This window comes from Schistocerca nitens, chromosome 5 (genome assembly GCF_023898315.1).
Source record: "Schistocerca nitens isolate TAMUIC-IGC-003100 chromosome 5, iqSchNite1.1, whole genome shotgun sequence".
Lineage (NCBI taxonomy): Eukaryota > Metazoa > Arthropoda > Insecta > Orthoptera > Acrididae > Schistocerca > Schistocerca nitens.
In genome coordinates, this window is record NC_064618.1 from 383,571,281 (window position 1) to 383,599,230 (window position 27,950).

The following is a 27,950-nucleotide window of genomic DNA, read 5'->3' on the forward strand; positions in this document are numbered from 1 at the left end:
TGATTGCAGAACAACAGTCATCATTCCACGAAGGGACAGGTCGCCTCCTAGGTGCTCCTATTGACTTTGGGGCAGTTGCATTAGTGGCATCATGGATCACAGCTGTAATACGATCCACCCAGTTCTGTATGCCATCACACTACTCAAAAAAAGTTAACAGCCTGTAAAGCATCCAGTAAGCCTTTTTGAACAACCATCTCCATGGCTTTCTTTTGGGATTTGCTACATTAGGCAAATGGATCCAGATAGGGTAGTTGTTACCATGAAGGTCATCATCCACTCCACACTCTGCAGTGTCTGCATCAGCAGGCGAGCAGAAGGAGAGGTCTATGGGTGTAGACAAACCTGCAGTGGTGCAAAAATTGTTTAGCTTGACCCATGTCCTCAAGAATCTGACCCTTGGGACAAGTGGTGTCAGAACCCCATAGCGCATTGTGTGCATTCAAGTACCCTAAAAGGAGAAATGGAGGGGATAGTTCACCAAGAAAATGAGTGAGGAGACCACTGTCAAGATGCTCATGGGGTGATAGGTACACAGAGCATACCGTGATGCCAACATGGGCCACTATCCGAACAGCAACCATATGTAGTATTGTGGTTAAGAGAACAATTGAAGTGTGAGAAGTGTCTTTGATGAACACTGAAACCCCACCTTCCACCCTGTTACCTTGTCTTTTCTGTAGTGATAGCCTCCCAGTACAGGTGTAACCGTCTCTTTAAAATTCTCTTGAAGACAGAGGCAAAGGGGTCTGCCCTGCACAAGGAGTCTCAGTTCCTCCAGACGAGCCCTGTATCAATTCACATATTCACATTTCACTGCAGTGTGGGAGTCATTTCATCAGTGTGGTGATTTACCCATCCTTGCACCGGGGTGGAAAGCGCTTGTAAAGCGAGGTGGGGTTGAGGGGCTGCCTGGGTCTGATGTCCTCATCTTCAGTCAGACATACCAGGACAGCTTTCCATCCAAATGCTGACACTGAGATCCTTTCCCTGCTCTTTCCCAGCAAGGATAAAGGGGAAATGGGGGGGGGGGGGGGGGGAGGGGTGATAGACATTTCTCTTTGGGGGAGGGGGGGGGGGCATGACAGCAATTTCTCTTTGAAGAAAGTGGACATTGAGAAGCACTCTGCTTTCAGGATGCTCTCTGCAAAACCATCACTGATCTCTTCCTTCATAGCTGTCTGGATCGCTATGTCGTTAACTTTGCTTTGGCACATACAGGTGCTGGTGGTGGATAATGGTATGTTTGACGTCGTCTGTCTACATCTACATTCATACTCCGCAAGCCACCCAACGGTGTGTGGCGGAGGGCACTTTACGTGCCACTGTCATTACCTCCTTTTCCTGTTCCAGTCGCGTATGGTTCGCGGGAAGAACGACTGTCTGAAAGCCTCCGTGCGCGCTCTAATCTCTCTAATTTTACATTCGTGATCTCCTCGGGAGGTATAAGTACGGGGAAGCAATATATTCGATACCTCATCCAGAAACGCACCCTCTCGAAACCTGGCGAGCAAGCTACACCGCGATGCAGAGCGTCTCTCTTGCAGAGTCTGCCACTTGAGTTTATTAAACATCTCCGTAACGCTATCACGGTTACCAAATAACCCTGTGACGAAACGCGCCGCTCTTCTTTGGATCTTCTCTATCTCCTCCGTCAACCCGATCTGGTACGGATCCCACACTGATGAGCAATACTCAAGTATAGGTCGAACGAGTGTTTTGTAAGCCACCTCCTTTGTTGCTGGACTACATTTTCTAAGCACTCTCCCAATGAATCTCAACCTGGTACCCGCCTTACCAACAATTAATTTTATATGATCATTCCACTTCAAATCATTCCGCACGCATACTCCCAGATATTTTACAGAAGTAACTGCTACCAGTCTTTGTTCCGCTATCATATAATCATACAATAAAGGATCCTTCTGTCTATGTATTCGCAATACATTACATTTGTCTATGTTAAGGGACAGTTGCCACTCCCTGCACCAAGTGCCTATCCGCTGCACATCTTCCTGCATTTCGCTACAATTTTCTAATGCTGCAACTTCTCTGTATACTACAGCATCATCCGCGAAAAGCCGCATGGAACTTCCGACACTATCTACTAGGTCATTTATATATATTGTGAAAAGCAATGGTCCCATAACACTCCCCTGTGGCACGCCAGAGGTTACCTTAACGTCTGTAGACGTCTCTCCATTGATAACAACATGCTGTGTTCTGTTTGCTAAAAAATCTTCAATCCAGCCACACAGCTGGTCTGATATTCCGTAGGCTCTTACTTTGTTTATCAGGCGACAGTGCGGAACTGTATCGAATGCCTTCCGGAAGTCAAGAAAAATAGCATCTACCTGGGAGCCTGTATCTAATATTTTCTGGGTCTCATGAACAAATAACGCGAGTTGGGTCTCACACGATCGCTGTTTCCGGAATCCATGTTGATTCCTACATAGTAGATTCTGGGTTTCCAAAAACGACATGATACTCGAGCAAAAAACATGTTCTAAAATTCTACAACAGATCGACGTCAGAGATATAGGTCTATAGTTTTGCGCATCTGCTCGACGACCCTTCTTGAAGACTGGGACTACCTGTGCTCTTTTCCAATCATTTGGAACCCTCTGTTCCTCTAGAGACTTGCGGTACACGACTGTTAAAATGTAAGTGGATATAAGCTCTCTGCACATATAATGAGAGAAAATATGGAGAAAGGAGGAGTTGCCATATATGTCAAAAGTTATCATTGTGCAAAAAGTATAGAAACAAAAAAGTTTTGTGTAGAGAAACATATAGAAGCATGTGCCTGTGAGCTTAAATTAAATAAAGGCACATTTATAATTATAACTGTATATAGGTCCCCATCAGGAAATTTTCATCTATTTCTGAAAAATATGGACTCCTTGTTGTGCTATCTGTCAGACAGGGGGAAGCAAATTATTATTTGTGGGGACTTCAATGTAGATTCTCTGAAAGAGGGTAATAGGAAAAATGACCTTGAAGTATTACTCGGTTCTTTCAATTTGACACCTGTTATTGATTTTCCTACTCGGGTGGTAAAGGATAGCAGCTCACTGATAGATAACTTCTTTATAGACCAAGATAAGTTTAACCAGATAAATGCTCAGCCTGTTGAGAATGGTCTTTCTGATCATGGTGCACAGCTAGTTACAATATATGACATAGCTCCATTCAGCAATACTAAACAGTCCTCCAAAGTAGTACGTCCAGTCAACGATTTAACAATTGCAAATTTCAGGGAAAGCCTACAGCAGTTAGACTGGGATGAGGTGTACCGTGAACCTGATGCCAATTTAAAATATAATTTATTTCATGACATTTTTGTAAATGCATTTGAAAACTGCTTCCCCAAGAGAAACAGGTCAACCAAGAGCAGAGGAAGACAGTATTACCATCAAATTGAATGAAAACGTTACGAACAAAAAGTCAGAAGTTGAAAATATTTTTAATAATCATTTTCTAAATGTTGTGGATATAGTAGGATCCAGGTGTTCATTAGAAGATGCTAGGCTGTTAATGGAAGAGGCCATACCTATGCAATTTGATACAATTGAAATCTCACCCACTTCTCCCTCTGAAATTAGGAAAATAATAAACATGCTTAAAAGCAAAAACTCACATGGAATTGATGGCATTTCCAGCAAAATACTAAAAGCTTGTTCTCAACAGATAAGTAAGATTCTCAGCCACCTGTGTAATAGCTCTCGGGAACAGGGCATTTTCCCTGATAGACTGAAATATGCTATTGTTATACCTTTGCATAAAAAGGGGGATAGATCTGATGTCAACAATTACCGTCCAATCTCCCTTCTAACAGCTTTATCCAAAATTTTTGAGAAAGTAATGTATTCAAGAGTAGCTTCACATATCTGTAAAAATGAAGTACTAACAAAATGTCAGTTTGGTTTCCAGAAAGGTTTTTCAACAGAAAATGCCATATATGCTTTCACCAGTCAAATTTTGAATGATCTGAATAACCGAACACCACCCATTGGGATTTTTTGTGATCTCTCAAAGGCTTTTGATTGTGTAAATCATGAAATTCTGCTAGACAAGCTCAAGTATTGTGGCATGAGTGGGACAGTGCACAAATGGTTTAATTCGTACCTAACTGGAAGAGTGCAGAAAGTTGAAATAAGTAGTTCTCGTAACATGCAAAGATCAGCACATTCCTCAAACTGGGGAACTATCAAGAATGGGGTTCCACAAGGGTCAGTCTTGGGTCCTTTGTTGTTCTTATTATATATTAATGACTTGCCATTCTATATTCATGAAGAGGCAAAGTTAGTTCTCTTTGCTGATGATACAAGTATAGTAATCACACCTGACAAACAAGAATTAACTGATGAAATTGTCAATACTGTCTTTCAGAAAATTACTAAGTGGTTCCTTGTAAACGGACTCTCACTGAATTTTGATAAGACACAGTACATACAGTTCCGTACAGTGAATGGTATGACGCCATTAATAAATATAGACCTTAATCAGAAGCATATAGCTAAGGTAGAATATTGCAAATTTTTAGGTGTGTCCATTGATGAGAGATTAAATTGGAAGAAACACGTTGATGACCTGCTGAAACGTTTGAGTTCAGCTACTTATGCAATAAGGGTCATTGCAAATTTTGGTGATAAACATCTTAGTAAATTAGCTTACTACGCCTATTTTCACTCATTGCTTTCATATGGCATCATATTTTGGGGTAATTCATCACTGAGGAATAAAGTATTTATTGCACAAAAGCGTGTAATCAGAATAATAGCTGGAGTCCACCCAAGATCATCCTGCAGACATTTATTTAAGGATCTAGGGATATTCACAGTAGCTTCTCAGTATATATACTCTCTTATGAAATTTGTTATTAACAACCAAACCCAATTCAAAAGTAATAGCAGTGTGCATAACTACAATACTAGGAGAAAGGATGATCTTCACTATTCAAGATTAAATCTAACTTTGGCACAGAAAGGGGTGAATTATACTGGCACTAAAGTCTTTGGTCACTTACCAAATAGTATCAAAAGTCTGACAGATAACCAACAAGTATTTAAGAAGAAATTAAAAGAATTTCTGAATGACAACTCCTTCTACTCCATAGAGGAATTTTTAGATATAAATTAAGAAAAAAAAAACCAAAAAAATATTAAAAAATAAAATTAAATTAAAAAAATAAAAATAAAAAATAAAGAAAAACAAAAAAAACACAATAAAATAAAGTTGTTATATTAACTTAAGTATGTTGTTAAATTAACCTAATTATGTCATGTGTTGGAAAATTCGACTCGTTCCACATCATTACGAAATATCGTATTCATGATCCATGGAACTAGTATTAATCTAATCTAATCTAATCTAATCTAATCTAATCTGTTAGAAGGGGGGCAAGTTCTTTCGCATACTCTGTGTAGAATCGAATTGGTATCCCGTCAGGTCCAATGGACTTTCCTCTGTTGAGTGATTCCAGTTGCTTTTCTATTCCTTGGACACTTATTTCGATGTCAGCCATTTTTTCGTTTGTGCGAGGATTTAGAGAAGGAACTGCAGTGCGGTCTTCCTCTGTGAAACAGCTTTGGAAAAAGGTGTTTAGTATTTCAGCTTTACGCGTGTCATCCTCTGTTTCAATGCCATCATCATCCCGGAGTGTCTGGATATGCTGTTTCGAGCCACTTACTGATTTAACGTAAGACCAGAACTTCCTAGGATTTTCTGTCAAGTCTGTACATAGAATTTTACTTTCGAATTCACTCAACGCTTCTCGCATAGCCCTCCTTACGCTAACTTTGACATTGCTTAGCTTCTGTTTGTCTGAGAGGTTTTGGCTGCATTTAAACTTGCAGTGAAGCTCTCTTTGCTTTCGCAGTAGTTTCCTAACTTTGTTGTTGTACCACGGTGGGTTTTTCCCGTCCCTCACAGTTTTACTCGGCATGTACCTGTCTAAAACGCATTTTACGATTGCCTTGAACTTTTTCCATAAACACTCAACATTGTCAGTGTCGGAACAGAAATTTTCGTTTTGATCTGTTAGGTAGTCTGAAATCTGCCTTCTATTACTCTTGCTAAACAGATAAACCTACCTTCCTTTTTTTATATTCCTATTAACTTCCATATTCAGGGATGCTGCAACAGCCTTATGATCACTGATTCCCTGTTCTGCACATACAGAGTCGAAAAGTTCGGGTCTGTTTGTTATCAGTAGGTACAAGATGTTATCTCCACGAGTCGGTTCTCTGTTTAATTGCTCGAGGTAATTTTCGGATAGTGCACTCAGTATAATGTCACTCGATGCTCTGTCCCTACCACCCGTCCTAAACATCTGAGTGTCCCAGTCTATATCTGGTAAATTGAAATCTCCACCTAAGACTATAACATGCTGAGGAAATTTATGCGAAATGTATTCCAAATTTTCTTTCAGTTGTTCTGCCACTAACGCTGCTGAGTCGGGAGGTCGGTAAAAGGAGCCAATTATTAACCCAGCTCGGTTGTTGAGTGTAACCTCCACCCATAATAATTCACAGGAACTATCCACTTCTACTTCACTACAGGATAAACTACTACTAACAGCGACAAACACTCCACCACCGGTTGCATGCAATCTATCCTTCCTGAACACCGTCTGTACCTCTGTAAAAATTTCGGCAGAATTTATCTCTGGCTTAAGCCAGCTCTCTGTACCTATAAGGATTTCAGCTTCAGTGCTTTCTATCAGCGCTTGAAGTTCCGGTACTTTACCAACGCAGCTTCGACAGTTTACAATTACAATACCGATTGCTGCTTGGTCCCCGCATGTCCTGACTTTGCTCCGCACCCTTTGAGGCTGTTGCCCTTTCTGTACTTGCCCGAGGCCATCTAACCTAAAAAACCGCCCAGTCCACGCCACACAACCCCTGCTACCCGTGTAGCCGCTTGCTGCGTGTAGTGGACTCCTGACCTATCCAGCGGAACCCGAAACCCCACCACCCTATGGCGCAAGTCGAGGAAGCTGCAGCCCACATGGTCGCAGAACCGTCTCAGCCTCTGATTCAGACCCTCCACTCGGCTCTGTACCAAAGGTCCGCAGTCAGTCCTGTCGACGATGCTGCAGATGGTGAGCTCTGCTTTCATCCCGCTAGCGAGACTGGCAGTCTTCACCAAATCAGATAGCCGTCGGAAGCCAGAGAGGATTTCCTCCGATCCATAGCGACACACATCATTGGTGCCGACATGAGCGACCACCTGCAGATGGGTGCACCCTGTACCCTTCATGGCATCCGGAAGGACCCTTTCCACATCTGGAATGACTCCCCCCGGTATGCACACGGAGTGCACATTGGTTTTCTTCCCCTCTCTTGCTGCCATTTCTCTAAGGGGCCCCATTACGTGCCTGACGTTGGAGCTCCCAACTACCAGTAAGCCCACCCTCTGCGACCGCCTGGATCTTGCAGACTGAGGGGCAACCTCTGGAACAGGACAAGCAGCCATGTCAGGCCGAAGATCAGTATCAGCCTGAGACAGAACCTGAAACCGGTTCGTCAGACAAACTGGAGAGGCCTTCCGTTCAGCCCTCCGGAATGTCTTTCGCCCCCTGCCACACCTTGAGACTACCTCCCACTCTACCACAGGTGAGGGATCAGCCTCAATGCGGGCAGTATGCCGGGCAACCACAGTCTTAGTCCAATCGGGGGATGCGTGGGCCGAGCTGGCCGTCCCCGACAAACCCCCATCTGGACCCCCACAGTGATGCCCATTGGCAACAGCCTCAAGCTGTGTGACCGAAGCCAACACTGCCTGAAGCTGGGAGCGAAGGGATGCCAACTCAGCCTGCATCCGAACACAGCAGTTGCAGTCCCTATCCATGCTAAAAACTGTTTTGCAAAGAACGTCTGAACTAATCTACAGAGAGCGCAAACAAATCGACAAAATTTAAACGGTTATTAAAATACAAGATTGCCTAGTAAATGCAGTAATGCTGCTACTAACGCACTGCTGACACACTCCTCGGCAGCGGAAGGAGACTACGCGATTTTACACTATTCAGGTACTAAAACGCGATGCTACAACTCTCAAATACTATAATACGCCCGAAATTTATGTATCAAACAATGCAAGTACCAAAAACACGCAAAGAAATTAAGAATTAAACTATGTAAGAAATGAGTGAGCTAGGAGTATACGACTTGCTGCTGCAGCTGCTTATCCAACGGCGGCAGGGAGCAACCTTACGAACAGCTTTCTGCACCACAAAAGCATAAGTGGCAAAGAGAGGGTTTCATTGCCTTATATTCCTCTTTGGCTTCTGCTTGGTCACTTTTATTTCCTGAATTGTGCATTCCTCAAAAAAAAAAAGGGGGGGCAGTCTCAGCTCTAGACTGGGTGGCTCCCAGAGCACTTAATGCAGTGTAAGGCCAAAACGCTGGCATTTGAAACAGCACATAGGGTTAGGTAAATAAGGGCTAACCCTAAGTTGGAGGAAACCTGCCACGATGTGTTCAGGTAGCAACGGCGAGCTGAAGGTCATAATGAAGGTGGTAGTCTTGTCAATTTATCTATTATTCTTAGGTGTCCTTTGCAACGCCGATTCTTGTTTGAGTTTGGTATCATTCATGTCCATAATAACACGGCAGGTTTGTTTTGTTTTGTTTTGTTTTAGGGTGCAAACACGACTAGGGTCATATGCACCCACGTCAGAAATTTAGAGCACAACGACAAAGAGAAGAAGTAAAACTGTCTACACGTTAATCCCAATCGACGGAAGAGAAGACAACTAAAGACAGGGACTCTAGAAACGTCAATAAAATACGCCATAGAGAAATGGAGGTTCTGAATTAAAGATTAGATATATGGCTATGACAGATAAAAAGTTCGCTAAAACAGCCGATGACTCAGATGGCAAACACAAATGAGAACATAAGCGATTCAAAAGAGGGCATTCCATCAGGAAATGGCGGACCGTCACAGGTTGAGGGTAATGAGTACAAAGTGGTGGGGGAGCACCACTTAACAAATGTTGATGGCTAAAAAGACAATGCCTGATATGCAACCTAGCTAAAATCATCTCCTCACAGCAAGAGGGCCAAGAGGTGGTCATCCAAGCTGCAGGGAGAAGCTTAATAACCCAGAGCTTGTTCCCAATAAGGGAAGACCAGTGGTGATGTCAAAGTGACACCACATGCTGACAGATGGCAACACAGAGATCATCGGAGGGAATGTAACAACTAGTGGACTGGGGTATGAGGACTGCAGCCTTGGCAGCAGTCTCATTTCCTGTCCGACCCACGTGACTGGGAACCCACAAAAACATCACAGTGGCCCCATCAAGAGTGAGCGACAGCTTTCCTGGACCCTTTGCACTAAGGGGTGGATGGTTACGGTGAACAGAATCTTTGAAGAGCACCGAGAAAGTCAGAGCAGATGACACAATTGAAAAATCTCTGTTGCCAGATGTACCATGTGGCGTGATACAGGGCTAAGAGCTCTGCTGTAAATGCTGAACAATGTTCTGGAAGCCGATACCGAAAAATATCAGTGCCAATGACAAAGGCTCACCCAACACCATGGTCAGACCAAGAACCATCACTGTACATGAAAGTACTATCACGAAGTTGTGTGCAAAAGTCGTGAAACTGAAGGTGATAGAGCGAGGCTGGAACAGCGTCCTTAGAATGCGAATGAAGGACAAGGTGAACAAGGGCCGCCGCACAAGGCCAAGGTGGTGCAGGGTTCACACTCATTGGGAAAATGACAGATAGTGTGAAGTTAAACTGCTGAAGTACTAGCTGAAGGCGAACTCCAAAAGGTAACAGAAAAGAGGGATGTGCCCCATCAAAGGAATCTGCACAGGATGGGTGGCCAAGCTTGGCAAAGAAAGTCATGGTGGTATGACAGTGGTAGTCAGCAGCTTTGGCATACAGACTCTCCACTAGGCTAGTGTAAAAGGCGCCAGTGGCCAATCCAATGCTACGATGGTGGATAGTATTGAGACGGCATAAGAACGGATGTGCAGATGCATAAAAAACATCCATAGTCATGTTTCGAATGGGCAAGGGACTGATACAAATGGAGGAGGGTGGGAGGGCGGTCCGATCTGCTCCCCAGGAAGTAATACTGAGGACATGTAGGACACTGAAGGATCGCATACAGCAGGCTGGCAGGAAAGACACGTGGGAGGACCACTGAGCATGAGCCCCAGGAATTTCGTAGTTTCAACGAATGGAAGAGCAACAGGCCCCAGATGTAAAGAGGTGGAAGAAACCAACTGTGCCACGAGAAATCCATACAAACGGTTTTACCAGTGGAAAAACGAGAGCCATTGTTGATGGTCCGTGAGTTAAGATGATCAAGGCATCGCTGAAGACACCACTCAATGTCATCCATGGAAGCAATCTGACAGGCAACCTGCAACTAGGACTGGGTAACAATTTTAACTGTTTAGCATTATAGATGATACTATTTATAGCACAATTTAATGAGTTTAAGTCGAAACAAGGCATCTAGAGCAGATAACATACCCTCAGAATTATTGAGCTTCTTAGGAAAACATTGCTCAAATATCAAACTTCAAGAACAAGGTAATGTTTACAGTTAAAAACAAAAGTCTGTTCGCAGGTATACATATTACTGGACCATCAGTTTTAGTAAGTAATGATTGTAAAATACACACATGAATTATTTATTTGAACTGCAATTACTGGTATATGCCAACCTTGGGGAAGATCAATCTGAGTTTTGGAGAAATGTAGAGACTTGCAAAGCATTACTCACTCTATGATTTACCTTGGAAGGTAAACAAAATAAAGAAACTTAAAATCTATAGCTTTTGTAGATTCAGAGAAGGCTTTTAACAGTGTTAACTAGAACATACTCTTTGAAATTCTTAAGATAGCAGGGATAAAATCATGGTAGATGAAGGCAATACTGTGAAAAGGATAGATCGCTACTCATTGCCTCAGCAGCCAGAAATATATATATATATAGGGTGGCGCAGATGGATCGGGTGGTTTTAAAATACTTGTCAAACTGTCAATTGTAAAGGTATTGGATTGAAATAAAGTGCAAAACGTGTAGTTACAATGGAAGTTTATTAACAAAAAAATAGTAATGTTAGTTTTTAAAAATTACATCCATCAAATGCCCTCCTTCTCGAGCGACGCATTCTTGGAGTCGGTCCTTAACGTTCCGCATTGCCCGCTCAAGCACATCACCAGGAATTGATGTGATTTCGGTGTGAATTGCTGCCTTCAACTCCTGAATGGTCCGGGGTTTGTTCATGTAGACCCTTGCTTTTAAATAGCCCCATAAGAAAAAGTCACATACCGTGAGGTCCGGCGAGCGAGGGGGCCAATGGACATCTCCATTACGGGAAATCAAACGGCCAGGGAACAGAGCGCGTACAGCTTGCATTGATATCCTAGCGGTATGTGCAGTTGCCCCGTCTTGTTGGAACCACATATTGCCCATGTCGTAATTGTTCTCTTCAAGTTGTGGGAGAAGAAAATCTTCAATCATGTTCACATAACGCTGCGAATTAACAGTAACCGCCTGCTCCCTTTCATTTTCAAAAAAGGACCAATTATCCCTACCTTAGAAACCCCACACCAAACCGTCACTTTGTCACTATGGAGAGGCCGTTGGTGTAGATCTCTTGGGTTAGTGTCAGCCCAGTAACGGCAATTTTGCTTGTTTACGTATCCGTTAATGTGAAAGTGAGCCTCATCAGACATCATGATAATCAGGTTTACATCTTCCAATAACTCCAACATCTGTTGGCTAAACTGAAGCCTTTGAAGATGGTCTGTTGGGAGAATCTTCTGTACCAACAGGATTTTATAGGGGTGGAATTTCAGTTCTTCGTTAAGAATCCTTTGAAGGCTCCGACGTGACATTCCAAGAGCTTGAGCACGACGTCTCGTTGATCGACGTGGGCTCGCAGTGACATCGCGTCTCACACGCTCCACGTTCTCAGGCGTTGTTATTGTTGGCGGTCTAGGCGTCCATTTTGGAGCACATGAACCAGTAGTGCGGAAATTATGCACCCAACTCAATATCGTATCTCGCTTAGGAACACTACCGCGAGGTGGGATGTTGAAACGCCGGCGAAAGGCACGCGTCACAGCAACAATTGACTCGTTATTGCGTATGAACTCTTCCACTGCGAAAACACGATGCTCAACGGACCACGTAGCCATCGCGACTGACTGCCAGCCTGCAACTGAAACTTCCCGTCCCCCCCCACCACAGGACGAAGTCGCCGAACACCTGGCTCCCCCCCTCCAGACGTACGGTCCACTTCAAAACCACCCGATCCATCTGCGCCACCCTGTAATAGAGGGAAACATTCCACGTAGGAAAAATATATCTAAAAACAAAGATGATGTGACTTACCAAATGAAAGTGCTGGCAGGTCGACAGACACACAAACAAACACAAACATACACACAAAATTCAAGCTTTCGCAACAAACTGTTGCCTCATCAGGAAAGAGGGAAGGAAAGACGAAAGGATGTGGGTTTTAAGGGAGAGGGTAAGGAGTCATTCCAATCCCGGGAGCAGAAAGACTTACCTTAGAGGGAAAAAAGGACGGGTATACACTCGCGCGCGCGCACACGCACGCACGCACGCACACACACACACCCACACACACACACACACACACACACACACACACACACACATATCCATCCACACATATACAGACACAAGCAGACATATTTAAAGGCAAGAACTCTTTGCCTTTAAATATGTCTGCTTGTATATATATATATATATATATATATATATATATGTGTGTGTGTGTGTGTGTGTGTGTGTGTGTGTGTGTGTGTGGCGCGCGCGCGAGTGTATACCTGTCCTTTTTTCCCCCTAAGGTAAGTCTTTCCGCTCCCGGGATTGGAATGACTCCTTACCCTCTCCCTTAAAACCCACATCCTTTCGTCTTTCCCTCTCCTTCCCTCTTTCCTGATGAGGCAACAGTTTGTTGCGAAAGCTTGAATTTTGTGTGTATGTTTGTGTTTGTTTGTGTGTCTGTCGACCTGCCAGCACTTTCATTTGGTAAGTCACATCATCTTTGTATATATATATATATATATATATATATATATATATATATATATATATATATGGGGGGGGGGGGGGCGGGCGCATTTTGTCTAATTCATATGAAGGCCTCTCTGGCTGAAAGCTTACTTGTTTGACTGTATTTCTGTAGTACCTATCTGTGACTCAACATCTTCACTACCAGGTGAATAATGATCTATCCTTTTCATAAAGTGTCATTATTCCATCCTGGATTTTCCTGCGAGCTAAAGGGTGTTTTTTTTTTTTTTTTTTAAACATGTACAGAAACCTGGTTGCTGCTCCAAGAGTGAAAGGACATGAAAGGGAGGCAGTGGTTGATAAACAAGGGAGACAGGGTTGTAATGTAGCCCTTCAGCAAACTGAAATGCACCAAGAAGAAATCTTGAAAGGAAGTTAAAAGTTCAGGGTGAAGAAATAAAAATTTGTTGTTTTGCCAATGACATTGTAATTATGCCAGAGATAGCAAAGGACTTGGAAGATCAATAGAGAAATGAAAAGAGATTGTAAGATGGATAAGAACAGCTTTGTATTAATGTGAAATGTGGGTGGTAAATAGTTCTCACAAGAAGAGACTATAAGCTTTTGAAATTGGATGCTACAGAAGAATGTTGAAGATCAGCTGGATCAGTCGAGTAACTCGTGTGCAGGTAATGAATGGAATTGGGGAGAGAGAAAAAAAAAAGTATGGTATGACTTGACTAAAATAAGGAATTGGTAGATAGGGTCCAGAGGCATCTAACTACGACAAACCTGAATCAAAATCAAGTAAATTTTAGTAGTTACGCAGAGATGAAGTTGCTTGCACAGGACAGACTAGCATCGAGAGATTCCCCAAACTTAGGACTACAATAACTGTTGAAGACAATCTGAAGTAGGAACTTCATATATATTCCTTTTTGAAAGAGCTGTTTGAATGCATGTTAGCAATGACATATTAAACAAATAAAGTCAAGGTAATGTTATAATACAGACTGTTGTGTATGTTCACTTTCCTCAATCAAATCACAAAACAGAATTGAGCACAACCACCGGGGTAACTGAAGTGGACTCTTGGTCCTGCAGAAAAAAACTGCCAAAATCATACATCTCTATTTAACATAAGGGTTCTTATCAAACTTTCCTACCAAAACTAGAACTATGGTAGTAATTAAAACACATTGTCACAGAATAATACTTTCTGTCTGAATACTGCAGCAAGCAAACACACACACACGCACATTTTCAATCTGCAGAATGCATAGAATGTGTGCCCCCACCCCCCTTAGAAAACATAATTTAATTAATAAAAGGTCACTCTATATATTCTTTAAATCCATTTTCAAGTGGATTTGAATATTGCCTAGATGGGAAGGGTGAAAGCAGTATTAACTCAAAAAAACATTTCAACAACTGTAGCAGCCCATCATTGAATATACATTTGTGAAACAACAGCACACACTAAGCAAGAAGCTAATAATGTTATCATTATTCCGGAGCTCTACTGGCTTTCTCAAAGCAAGCTTCCACCAGCGAACTTACTGTATAAGTCTGCAGTTAATATTTCCAATTGAAAAAGTAGACATCTATAAGATATTGCCTCTGGTTGTCAACTAGAAACATTATTACTTTCTTGTGGATAATGAATAATTTTTAAATAAGTTCCCTAAACATACTATCCAACAGGACACGAAGAACTGCAGTAACTAACCGATTTCTCTGTGTTCACAGTTGGACTTAGCGTTGTTGCAAAAGCAGCTGAACATGAACTATATTGTCTATAATGCACCACTCACAAATAAAAGTTTTATGTAGGACAGATAAAAAAGGGAGAATGGGTACAGTAATTACAGCACATCTAAGTGCGTAATTTATAATACAACAAATATTATAAGGAAATGGCAACAAATGTATTACCAAAATATTTCACAGAAGGTTCTACATCCTGCAGGATCCCTCACCAGTTTTAACTGGTACTACGTCTAATCTAACAATGCCACAGGGCATGCTTACCATCTTTATATCGAATATTCGATTCTGATGCCTGTGCGCGTGCCAACTTTTCTTCAATGCGTATGAATGCGTTAAACTCTTCAATGCGTCGAGATCTTGCCAAGCACTCCTCACACAAACTGCTCGGCAACAATAAACCATCACGTAAAAACTGAGAGACCTGTGGATAAATATTGGTTCAATCGCTATTTTTTAAAATAAATAAATAAGTGTAAGGTTATGTAGCATTTGCCAACTGCATTCAAAACTTACCTGACGAATTGACAGAGAGAGCATTATTGGTAAAGCTCAAGACACTAGAAGAACAAAATCAGCTACGCCCCTGACACGACGGTAAGTCTCTTTAGCCAGTCATAACATTTCAAAATAACTGTTTAGACATTTTCATGAATCTCAAATGCCCGCCATTAGATACCGTGCGAGTTTATGATCTAAGAATGTCTCGATTCACCTTTAGGAGGCTATGGCTGGACGTTGCTTGAGCGTAGTTTCCCCCGCCTAATTGAGGACTGCAAAATCTATTCAACTTCCCATTTTATTTACATACAAAGTGTATTTTCTAATTTTTTTGCTGCGAATGAAGGGATATTTTCCTGGGAATAAAATGAGTAGAAAATATTTCACTGCACAGTCTAACATGGTCTAACACAACAGTCGCGACACACTGTCTCGTTTTTATTACCCCCAGCGCTAGCAGCAACCCAAGCAGCCAGCAAGTGACACTTGCGAATAGGATATAGAATGAGTGCGAATACTGACGTTTATACTGGTTTGTATCATAGTTTTTACAATAAGGGGTGTATGTAGCACCATAAAAATCTACAGTAACTAAAAAATTACACGTCATTTCTTATTATTTAGTTTCCCAAGAACCCCGGGAGTTACGAAACGATGAACTATAGGACAGTTTATTTACTTCTCTCTTCTAACGAACAGGCATTTACTGAATAATATAGTTTCCTTCAATAACTAAAGCCTGCTTATAAACACGCAGAAGACCTGACCTTTTACAGAGAGACGTTGTGTATCTATCCAACAAAGTATAGCTTTGTTCGCTACATTTTCAGCCAAATCAGTGAATGTGGAACGTAGGAAAACTATGTGGAATGTAATATCTTCACTATTTAACGTATCAAATAAGCCATCTGAAATGTAGCCTAAGGGAAAACCACGCAGACCTGATAAGTTGTCAAAAGCAATAAAATTGTTTCCCAACGCAGGAGAAACAAAATTCCCCAATTTCCGCTAAATGTGAGGCACAAATGGAAGAATCATCACATTCGCTTTTGAAGCAAAAGTAATCACGTTTACAACATTATTCACGTATTAGAAAGTCGAGTGAGGTGTAAGAAAGGTCGAATCATTGGACTCCACAATTTTTTTAAAATTAGATTAGATTAGAGATTAGATTAGATTAATACTAGTTCCATGGATCATGAATACGATATCTCGTAATGATGTGGAACGAGTCAAATTTTCCAATACATGCCATAATTAAGTTAATTTAACAACATACTTAAGTTAATATAACAACTTTTTTGTGTTTTTTATTTATTTTTTTATTTATTTTTATTTTTTAAATATTTTTTTGTTTTTTTTTCTTAATTTATATCTAAAAATTCCTCTATGGAGTAGAAGGAGTTGTCATTCGGAAATTCTTTTAATTTCTTCTTAAATACTTGTTGGTTATCTGTCAGACTTTTGATACTATTTGGTAAGTGACCAAAGACTTTAGTGCCAGTATAATTCACCCCTTTCTGTGCCAAAGTTAGATTTAATCTTGAATAGCGAAGATCATCCTTTCTTCTAGTATTGTAGTTATGCACACTGCTATTACTTTTGAATTGGGTTTGGTTGTTAACAACAAATTTCATAAGAGAGTATATATACTGAGAAGCTATTGTGAATATCCCTAGATCCTTAAATAAATGTCTGCAGGATGATCTTGGGTGGACTCCAGCTATTATTCTGATCACACGTTTTTGTGCAGTAAATACTTTATTCCTCAGTGATGAATTACCCCAAAATATGATGCCATATGAAAGCAATGAGTGAAAATAGGCGTAGTAAGCTAATTTACTAAGATGTTTATCACCAAAATTTGCAATGACCCTTATTGCATAAGTAGCTGAACTCAAACGTTTCAGCAGATCATCAATGTGTTTCTTCCAATTTAATCTCTCATCAATGGACACACCTAAAAATTTGCAATATTCTACCTTAGCTATATGCTTCTGATTAAGGTCTATTTTATTAATGGCGTCATACCATTCACTGTACGGAACTGTATGTACTGTGTCTTATCAAAATTCAGTGAGAGTCCGTTTACAAGGAACCACTTAGTAATTTTCTGAAAGACAGTATTGACAATTTCATCAGTTAATTCTTGCTTGTCAGGTGTGATTACTATACTTGTATCATCAGCAAAGAGAACTAACTTTGCCTCTTCATGAATATAGAATGGCAAGTCATTAATATATATTAAGAACAACAAAGCACCCAAGACTGACCCTTAAGGAACCCCATTCTTGATAGTTCCCCAGTTTGAGGAATGTGCTGATCTTTGCATGTTATGAGAACTACATATTTCAACTTTCTGCACTCTTCCAGTTAGGTACGAATTAAACCATTTGTGCACTTTCCCACTCATGCCACAATACTTGAGCTTGTCTAGCAGAATTTCATGATTTACACAATCAAAAGCCTTTGAGAGATCACAAAAAATCCCAATGGGTGGTGTTCGGTTATTCAGATCATTCAAAATTTGATTGGTGAAAGCATATATGGCATTTTCTGTTGAAAAACCTTTCTGGAAACCAAACTGACATTTTGTTAGTACTTCATTTTTACAGATATGTGAAGCTACTCTTGAATACATTACTTTCTCAAAAATTTTGGATAAAGCTGTTAGAAGGGAGATTGGACAGTAATTGTTGACATCAGATCTATCCCCCTTTTTATGCAAAGGTATAACAATAGCATATTTCAGTCTATCAGGGAAAATGCCCTGTTCCAGAGAGCTATTACACAGGTGGCTGAGAATCTTACTTATCTGTTGAGAACAAGCTTTTAGTATTTTGCTGGAAATGCCATCAATTCTATGTGAGTTTTTGCTTTTAAGCAAGTTTATTATTTTCCTAATTTCAGAGGGAGAAGTGGGTGAGATTTCAATTGTATCAAATTGCATAGGTATGGCCTCTTCCATTAACAGCCTAGCATCTTCTAATGAACACCTGGATCCTACTATATCCACAACATTTAGAAAATGATTATTAAAAATATTTTCAACTTCTGACTTTTTGTTCGTAAAGTTTTCATTCAATTTTATGGTAATACTGTCTTCCTCCGATCTTGGTTGACCTGTTTCTCTTTTAATAATATTCCAAATTGTTTTAATTTTATTATCAGAGTTGCTGATTTCAGACATGATACACATACTCCTGGATTTTTTAATAACTTTTCTTAATATAACACAGTAGTTTTTATAATGTTTGATAGTTTCTGGGTCACTACTCTTTCTTGCTGTCAGATACATTTCCCTTTTCCGGTTACAAGATATTTTTATACCCTTAGTAAGCAATGGTTTGTTACAAGGTTTCTTACGAGTATATTTAACTATTTTCTTGGGGAAGCAGTTTTCAAATGCATTTACAAAAATGTCATGAAATAAATTATATTTTAAATTGGCATCAGGTTCACGGTACACCTCATCCCAGTCTAACTGCTGTAGGCTTTCCCTGAAATTTGCAATTGTTAAATCGTTGACTGGACGTACTACTTTGGAGGACTGTTTAGTATTGCTGAATGGAGCTATGTCATATATTGTAACTAGCTGTGCACCATGATCAGAAAGACCATTCTCAACAGGCTGAGCATTTATCTGGTTAAACTTATCTTGGTCTATAAAGAAGTTATCTATCAGTGAGCTGCTATCCTTTACCACCCGAGTAGGAAAATCAATAACGGGTGTCAAATTGAAAGAACCGAGTAATACTTCAAGGTCATTTTTCCTATTACCCTCTTTCAGAGAATCTACATTGAAGTCCCCACAAATAATAATATGCTTCCCCCTGTCTGACAGATAGTACAGCAGGGAGTCCAAATTTTTCAGAAATAGATGAAAATTTCCTGATGGGGACCTATATACAGTCACAATTATAAATGTGCCTTTCTTTAATTTAAGCTCACAGGCACATGCTTCTATATGTTTCTCTACACAAAACTTTTTTGTTTCTATACTTTTTGCGCAATGATAACTTTTGACATACACTCCTGGAAATGGAAAAAAGAACACATTGACACCGGTGTGTCAGACCCACCATACTTGCTCCGGACACTGCGAGAGGGCTGTACAAGCAATGATCACACGCACGGCACAGCGGACACACCAGGAACCGCGGTGTTGGCCGTCGAATGGCGCTAGCTGCGCAGCATTTGTGCACCGCCGCCGTCAGTGTCAGCCAGTTTGCCGTGGCATACGGAGCTCCATCGCAGTCTTTAACACTGGTAGCATGCCGCAACAGCGTGGACGTGAACCGTATGTGCAGTTGACGGACTTTGAGCGAGGGCGTATAGTGGGCATGCGGGAGGCCGGGTGGACGTACCGCCGAATTGCTCAACACGTGTGGCGTGAGGTCTCCACAGTACATCGATGTTGTCGCCAGTGGTCGGCGGAAGGTGCACGTGCCCGTCGACCTGGGACCGGACCGCAGCGACGCACGGATGCGCGCCAAGACCGTAGGATCCTACGCAGTGCCGTAGGGGACCGCACCGCCACTTCCCAGCAAATTAGGGACACTGTTGCTCCTGGGGTATCGGCGAGGACCATTCGCAACCGTCTCCATGAAGTTGGGCTACGGTCCCGCACACCGTTAGGCCGTCTTCCGCTCACGCCCCAACATCGTGCAGCCCGCCTCCAGTGGTGTCGCGACAGGCGTGAATGGAGGGACGAATGGAGACGTGTCGTCTTCAGCGATGAGAGTCGCTTCTGCCTTGGTGCCAATGATGGTCGTATGCGTGTTTGGCGCCGTGCAGGTGAGCGCCACAATCAGGACTGCATACGACCGAGGCACACAGGGCCAACACCCGGCATCATGGTGTGGGGAGCGATCTCCTACACTGGCCGTACACCACTGGTGATCGTCGAGGGGACACTGAATAGTGCACGGTACATCCAAACCGTCATCGAACCCATCGTTCTACCATTCCTAGACCGGCAAGGGAACTTGCTGTTCCAACAGGAAAATGCACGTCCGCATGTATCCCGTGCCACCCAACGTGCTCTAGAAGGTGTAAGTCAACTACTCTGGCCAGCAAGATCTCCGGATCTGTCCCCCATTGAGCATGTTTGGGACTGGATGAAGCGTCGTCTCACGCGGTCTGCACGTCCGGCACGAACGCTGGTCCAACTGAGGCGCCAGGTGAAAATGGCATGGCAAGCCGTTCCACAGGACTACATCCAGCATCTCTACGATCGTCTCCATGGGAGAATAGCAGCCTGCATTGCTGCGAAAGGTGGATATACACTGTACTAGCGCCGACATTGTGCATGCTCTGTTGCCTGTGGTTCTGTCAGTGTGATCATGTGATGTATCTGACCCCAGGAATGTGTCAATAAAGTTTCCCCTTCCTGGGACAATGAATTCACGGTGTTCTTATTTCAATTTCCAGGAGTGTATATGGCAACTCCTCCTTTCTCCATATTTTCTCTCATTACATGTGCAGAGAGCTTATATCCACTTACATTTACCTTTTCCATATCAGTAACAATGTGATGCTCAGACAGGCATAGTATATCTATTTCATCCTCAGCTTCTAAATCTTCTAAACAAACCAGAAGCTCATCTATTTTATTCTTTAAACTCCCAATATTTTGATGAAATATACTTACATTATTTTTAATTATACTTTTATGAGAACCTTTCCTTATTCTAACATTTGCAGTACTCTCGTGTCTGAGTTTCTCATTGCGCTTAGGCCTAGTTCCTATACCAGTGGTCACATGGTGTTCAGAGAGGCAGATTATGTCAACTGGGTTGGGTGACTTTAATTCATCAATGCAATTACCTAGGACTGAGATACAACTTGGTGGAGATAAAATTTCTGGTGATTGGTGAAAATTTATAATTGACAGCTGTGATTGATGATCCAATGTGCTAGAATTGTGCTGTTTCATTTCTTTCCTAAACTGAAGATTTGTTTCAATCCTGACCTCTCGTAGACCTTGACATCTTTCTGTCTTACCTATCCTAAAATAGGTGCTGCTCCAACACCTGTAACCACTGGTATTTTACCATTCATGGCAGTGCCTCCCCCCATTAAATTTCCTGCTGTTACCCCAGCCAGTTTCCCCTTCCCTTTCCTGTTGAGATGTAGGCGATGCCTGGTATAGTCCCACCTACTGAGAGAATCAACAGGAACCACACCAATATGAGCCCCCGCACCCGACCCAAGCAGCCGTTCCAACTCCAAATTAACTCTCCCAACAGAAGAGTTCAAATGAGGCCGGTCATGGCGTCTCAGGACAGATACAAATTCAACATTGGTGTGTCTCGATGCCGACGCAATCTTTACCAGGTCACACTCTATACTGTACCCAGGATCTCTGTCGATGCTGTTCCCTGGCCCTCCCACAATAACCACGGTGTCTTCCCTGGTAAATCCTTTACAGAGTGAACCTAAATCCTCTGTTACCTGATCCAGACTAGCACTTGGTTTGAAAAAAATTGTGACCTGGTATTCTGGTCCTAATTCCTCCTGCAGAAGTTGGCCTACATCTCTGGCATGAGAACTGCCTAACAACAAAACTTTCTTCCTTTTCGATGACTTTCCTACAGTCTTTTTCAATTTCCTATTGAAAGTTTGTTGTGTCCTGTCTACACCTACCTCTGCTTGAGGCTCATCAGTTTCTAACTGAAGCAACAGGTCAAACTTATTTTTGACATTCACCACAAAACTGTCAGACTTAGTTCTAGGCCTGTTCCTTCTGCTACCTATTGCCACTTCCCACCTCTCTTTGCCCTTCTCCCTCCTTAACCTGTCCAGATCTTCCCTAGTCTGATCTAGCTCAACCTGAAGGGCAGTAATTTTCCCCTCCTGTTCCACTATCTTCCTATCTCTGCTACAAATCCTACATAACCACTGATGAGCCTTATACACTTTCCCAACACCCACGCCACTGCAGTCCCCCCAGTGAAAAAAACTACTGCATCCATCACACCAAACCGCAGAACTAACAATTCTACGGCAAGTCAGGCACTTCTCACTCATGGCTAAAATAATACTTTAGCTAGAATAAATCAATTAAATTACCGAAAATCAAAAAAGACGTTACAAGAATTAAGCCTATTCACAAATGTATATAAGTAAGTTTCTGATTTAAAATTCCGCTGTTTTTCTGAGATCTGTATTAAAACAATGAAGTTATACGCTATTTACGGTAGTTTACTTATTTGTTACCGAGAAACTAGTTAAATTACCGTGAAACAAGAAACAAACACGTTTACAAAACTTAAGCCTAAGCGCGACTTCGCGAAGTTACGATCTTTTCGTGTTTTCTGAAAAAATACGCAAAGAAAAGTCAAACCTTAAACGGCAAGACTAAACGATACACTAATGCACGTATTTAATTTGTTGTCGGCGTTAAACTAAATAATATTCCTGTCTAAATCACTTAACTTTCTGGAAATGGTTTCTGGCGTCACTTACTCGGCGGCCATCTTGGAAGTGCATATGATAACAGAAAAAAACAGAAATATATGGTTCTCACGTGCGGAATGACTTTATATTCTCTTGCTTTCAACGGAATAAGCTGGAAATATAGTAATATTCGAAAGATTTTTTTAATGAAAGAGTTGTAGCTTATGTCGTTCAGTCAGTGATTCGGGTGTTTTAACATGTATTTCACGATAATTTAGATCTCTTGGTGTCTTACCAACGCATGGCACGCAAAAATATTACAACTATTCCGTTAATGAAGTAGAAAATAATTAAACACGAACACTATCCTTGCGACAGCCATGACTGTCTGCTTTATCACTACTTGGAGCGCTAGTGTCACTCCAGCTCTCAAACGCACCAGAGACTGTATTTATTGGGTTGTGCATCACTGTAAGTCTTAAGTATTTCAGTATATCTCTGCAAACCAATGAGAAGGACATGTCACAGGGTGCTTCTCATTGTATCAGTTATTAGGGCTTTTTCCCCTTGGTTCGTTTATGCAGTTGCCAGAGAGCGCCATAAAATAGGCTGTACTGTGCATGTGCAGCTACGATGACGTAGGCAGCCTGTGCTTGATGTTTGCTCTCCTCATTCGCTTTTCGTCGCATTTCTGTTTGGAATTTCGTGCGCGGTGGGGCTTCATGTGGCCGTGTACAGCTCTGCTGCATGTTGTTGAGAGGACATAAGGAGTCGCACCTGGAGCAATTGTTTTATCATTTCCTACTCAGTTAAGGAATCCAAATAAGAAAGCATTTCTTGGCGTAATACTCATTTCAAAAGTAGACTCTACAGCTCAAAGTACCCTAACCTTTTGCTATGTGGTGACTTTTAACAGATTTTTTTTTTTTATTTGTATCTGCAATATTATTACGTAGTATTTCCAATCAGGTTTACATCTACACAGCACTCCAAAAAGCTAGTAGGAAGAAATTTTTTTGCTAAAATAAACAGTTCCTTATGTAGCTTACACCAAAATAAAGGACAATAAATTATTTTATGACTATTTCAAAATGTTTAAAAAATTAACAAGGTTGCCTGTGAGGTAAAGAAACTGCACAAGTGACAGTTTATATTGTACACTAGGAATAAATATGAAGCTATTTGGGGAGTTAAAATGATAAAACACAATATGCTACCAGTCTACAATTTAGCGTGGAATGGCATTCCATAAATTTAAGATGTAAACAACAGAAATTAAGAAATAACGAAAGCCTAAAGGAAGTACTACACAAGTGTCTTGTGACAGAAAAACATTGTGTTTCACGGAAAGCAGATCTGTAAATCTCTGCTAAAGCCGTAAATGTATTTGAAACAAAGTATTTAATTCGAAACTACTGCCCAAATTTGCCTGCTTAGTCAGCTTCAAGTAAATATTTACGTATGTTCGTATTTATACAGCGTTAAGAGATCATACAGTGTCATAAAAGAAACAGGACATCAGAGACTACCCCAAGAGCATTGCAGTTTCGTAAACCATACTGAAAAGCTTAATATGGCTTAAAGTGCACACTGAAGTACCTGATATTCAGCTTTTCTATGTGGTTTACTGGATACCAATTTTCTTGGGGCACCAGTATTGTATCATCTCATGTTTGGTTCTTTATTATGGTTTAATACCATTCGTACCAGAAAAAGAAAATATGCACCTGAAACTGAACGAAGTCGAAAGTAGCCAATAGTGTCGAACGAAACACTTCGTTTCAAATGAATTGACTGCCTCGGCGGAACAGATTAATAGAAGCAAATTTTTCTAGGAAGCCGACAAAAATAACTTAATTAAAACAATTATTGGTTGATTACTAATAACGTGGAAACAATACAAAATCAGAAAGCTGGAACCACTACCTTATTTTAGTCTTCCATGATTATGAGAATGCATATTAGTCATTTGATGACTCCCAGTCACAGAAATCTGTTTTGTTTTCATTTGACGTGGGAGCTGTAAACAGCAATATCACGAAACATATGCACGGGACACGTGGAGAATGATCTCCCACTATAACTGAAATCGCTCCGCATATACGCGAATCTGGCATGTTGGGCGCGCCAGAAAAATTTTTCCGGGTTGCATCTGGCTATTTGCTGCTACTGCTCGTACGGCAAACAGCCACACGTCAAGTAGCTAGAAGAGGGAGGCGGCACTGCTCATACGCGAAATCAGCTCTGCACATGCGCATCAGTCCACTGGCAACTGCTCAAACAAACCTCCTTTCATTCGAGCATGGAGAGGGAGACTAGCTTCTTAAATGCCTCTGTGGTGTGCACTGTAATTAGTCTACTATTGTCTTTGCGATCCCTGATAAGCCATAGGCACGGTGCTGTGGAATGTCGACATTGAGCGTGTTAAGTTCAATGAAGTTCAATGTGCTGATGAATGCTCAGAAATGATGCGACTTGTGCATACGGTACATAGGCCCCAAAGGGTTATATGCGATCACAACGCACTCCAGTGGCAGTTGCAGGATGTTTCTAGTTCGCAAATCACACTGTTTGCTAAACGGGTGAGCGAAAAATTCCCATCTCTATAAAAACGCACATTTCCTCCATCATCCACGAAAAGGAAAGTACCATGTCCAATCAATAAGGACACAGGCTTATAAAAGTTCCATTACAAACAGTACGGTAAAAATTTGGAATACTTCTCCACATAAGATAAACATTATTTCATCATTCCCACATTTTAGTAAATCCCCAAGGTCAGTCTTACTTGATCATTGTCCTACCCAGTAGCAGAATCTCTGCAACATGTGAATTACGAAGCGTAAAAGAAAAAGGAGCAAAATATCTTTATACAAGTAGCGCAAGCTGTCCTGTAGATTAAGCCAATCGAACAAAGTCACTCCTCAAAAAAAGGTGAACTTATATTTACAAACATCAAATATTATAGTCTATACTTATATTAAACTAACAATAAAGTATCAGAAATAAAAACTCGAATGTTAGGAAAAAAAATTTGGAAGTGTTGAGACACAAACCACCGCCCTAACAAGTAACACAATACAGATCAGTGACGCTACTGTTAGGAAAAAAAAATCGGAGTTGTCAAGACGCGAACCACCGCCCCAACAAGCAACACAATACAGATCAGTGACACTACTCATTACAGATTTTTTTTCTTTTTGTTCCGGTTCTAGGCGCTTCAGTCCGGAACCGCGCTGCTGCAACAGTCGCAGATTCGAATCCTGCCTCGGGCATGGATGTGTGTGATGTCCTTAGGTTAGTTAGGTTTAAGTAGCTCTAAGTTCTAGGGGACTGATGACCTCAGATGTTTAGTCCCATAGTGCTCAGAGCCATTTGAACCATTTTCTTTCTGTTCGCTTTCGTTCGTTGCATCTGCTCGGGGCGAACGTCGCAAGACACCCGTTTCAGTCCGTAGTTGAACCATTAACTCAGTTTTTTTTATTACAGAGGGCAGCTAACCCTCTGGCCAAACACACTGAGCTACCGTGCCAGCGATTACTAATTGAAATTTAATTATAACAAATTGTACCAAGAACAATAAATTTCGGGTGGATCTTCAATGTGTCACTGCCTTCAAATAGCATACTCTGATAATACACAAGTTACAATAATTCATTTGCCACGAATATGACGTTTCTCTTTATTTCATTGGAACGAATCACACAGTTAGCAACGGGTTTTTCAGTGATTCTCAGCTTGCTGGTGCTCAAAAACGGCATATATATATTTTATTGGAACGAATCACACAGTTAACAACGGGTTTTTCAGTGCTCAGAAACGAAATGAATGCCAATATGGCGCCTCACAACTCTGTACTGAAGGGAGACGGCGTGCGTGTGACGTAGGTGGCGTTGTGGCATCTCATTGGTCAACGCTCTGACGCTCGATCAGAATCTCTGACATCCTAGATAGTGCTCTGCGCGTTTGAAAAGACTTCCGAAAGTGCTATTACACACGATAATGTCAGAAACTCGGCACGCTCAATGCTCAACGTTCGGATGCATGGCCCGTGTGCCGACGGCTTAAGGGTGCGATCCTCAGGGAGCTGTAATACACTGGTGCAAAGCTTAAGGACGAAAGTAACTTCCGCATGATGTGTCACTGCCATAGAACACTGCTCGATGAAACTTGAACCATAGATAGAACAACTGCTACAGTGTAGTATAGAAGGTAACTGAAATAAATAAGCAATGAGACGAAAAGAAATGACACTTTCGTCCAAAGACAATGATTACACTCCACCCACCCATCCACATCCACATACATACTCCGCAATCCACCACACGGTGCGTGGCGGAGGGTACCTTGTACCACAACTAGCATCATCTCTCCCCGGTCCACTCCCAAACAGAACGAGGGAAAAATGACTGCCTATATGCCTCTGTACGAGCCCTAATCTCTCTTATCTTATCTTTGTGGTCTTTCCACGAAATATAAGTTGGCGGCAGTAAAATTGTACTGCAGTCAGCCTCAAATGCTGGTTCTCTAAATTTCCTCAATAGCGATTCACAAAAAGAACGTCTCCTTTCCTCCAGAGACTACCACCCCCAAGTTCCTGACGCATTTCCGTAACACTCGCGTGATGATCAAACCTACCAGTAACAAATCTAGCAGCCCACCTCTGAATTGCTTCCATGTCCTCCCTCAATCCGACCTGATAGGGATCCCAGACGCTCGAGCAGTATTCAAGAATAGGTCGTATTAGTGTTTTATAAGCCGTCTCCTTTACAGATGAAACACATCTTCCCAAAATTCTACCAATGCACAGAAGACGACTATCCGCCTTCCCCACAACTGCCATTACATGCTTGTCCCACTTCATATCACTCTGCAATGTTACGCCCAAATATTTAATCGACGTGACTGTGTCAAGCGCTACACTACTAATGGAGTATTCAAACATTACGGGATTCTTTTTCCTATTCATCTGCATTAATTTACATTTATCTATATTAAGAGTTAGCTGCCATTCTTTACACCAATCACAAATCCTGAGCAAGTCATTTTGTATCCTCCTACAGTCACTCAACGACGCCACCTTCATGTACACCACAGCATCATCAGCAAACAGTCGCACATTGCTATCCACCCTATCCAAAAGATCACTTATGTAGATAGAAAACAACAGCGGACCTACCACACTTCCCTGGGGCACTCCAGATGATATCCTCACCTCTGATGAACACTCACCATTGAGGACAACGTACTGG

At 41.6% G+C, this 27,950-nt stretch overlaps 1 protein-coding gene across 1 annotated transcript in view; it reads right to left on the reverse strand.

Annotated features, from left to right (window-relative positions):
- The window catches only part of LOC126259624 (glutamyl-tRNA(Gln) amidotransferase subunit A, mitochondrial), a 185,949-nt gene extending 169,864 nt beyond the window's left edge, over positions 1 to 16,085 (reverse strand). Inside the window, exons 1-2 of the mRNA XM_049956543.1 lie at positions 15,313 to 16,085; positions 15,061 to 15,220 (exon numbers count right to left, since the gene is read on the reverse strand). Of these exons, the coding sequence (XP_049812500.1) occupies positions 15,061 to 15,220; positions 15,313 to 15,336 (184 nt within the window). The 5' untranslated portion in view covers positions 15,337 to 16,085. The remainder of the gene's footprint in view (positions 1 to 15,060; positions 15,221 to 15,312) is intronic.
- Positions 16,086 to 27,950: the final 11,865 nt, after the last annotated feature.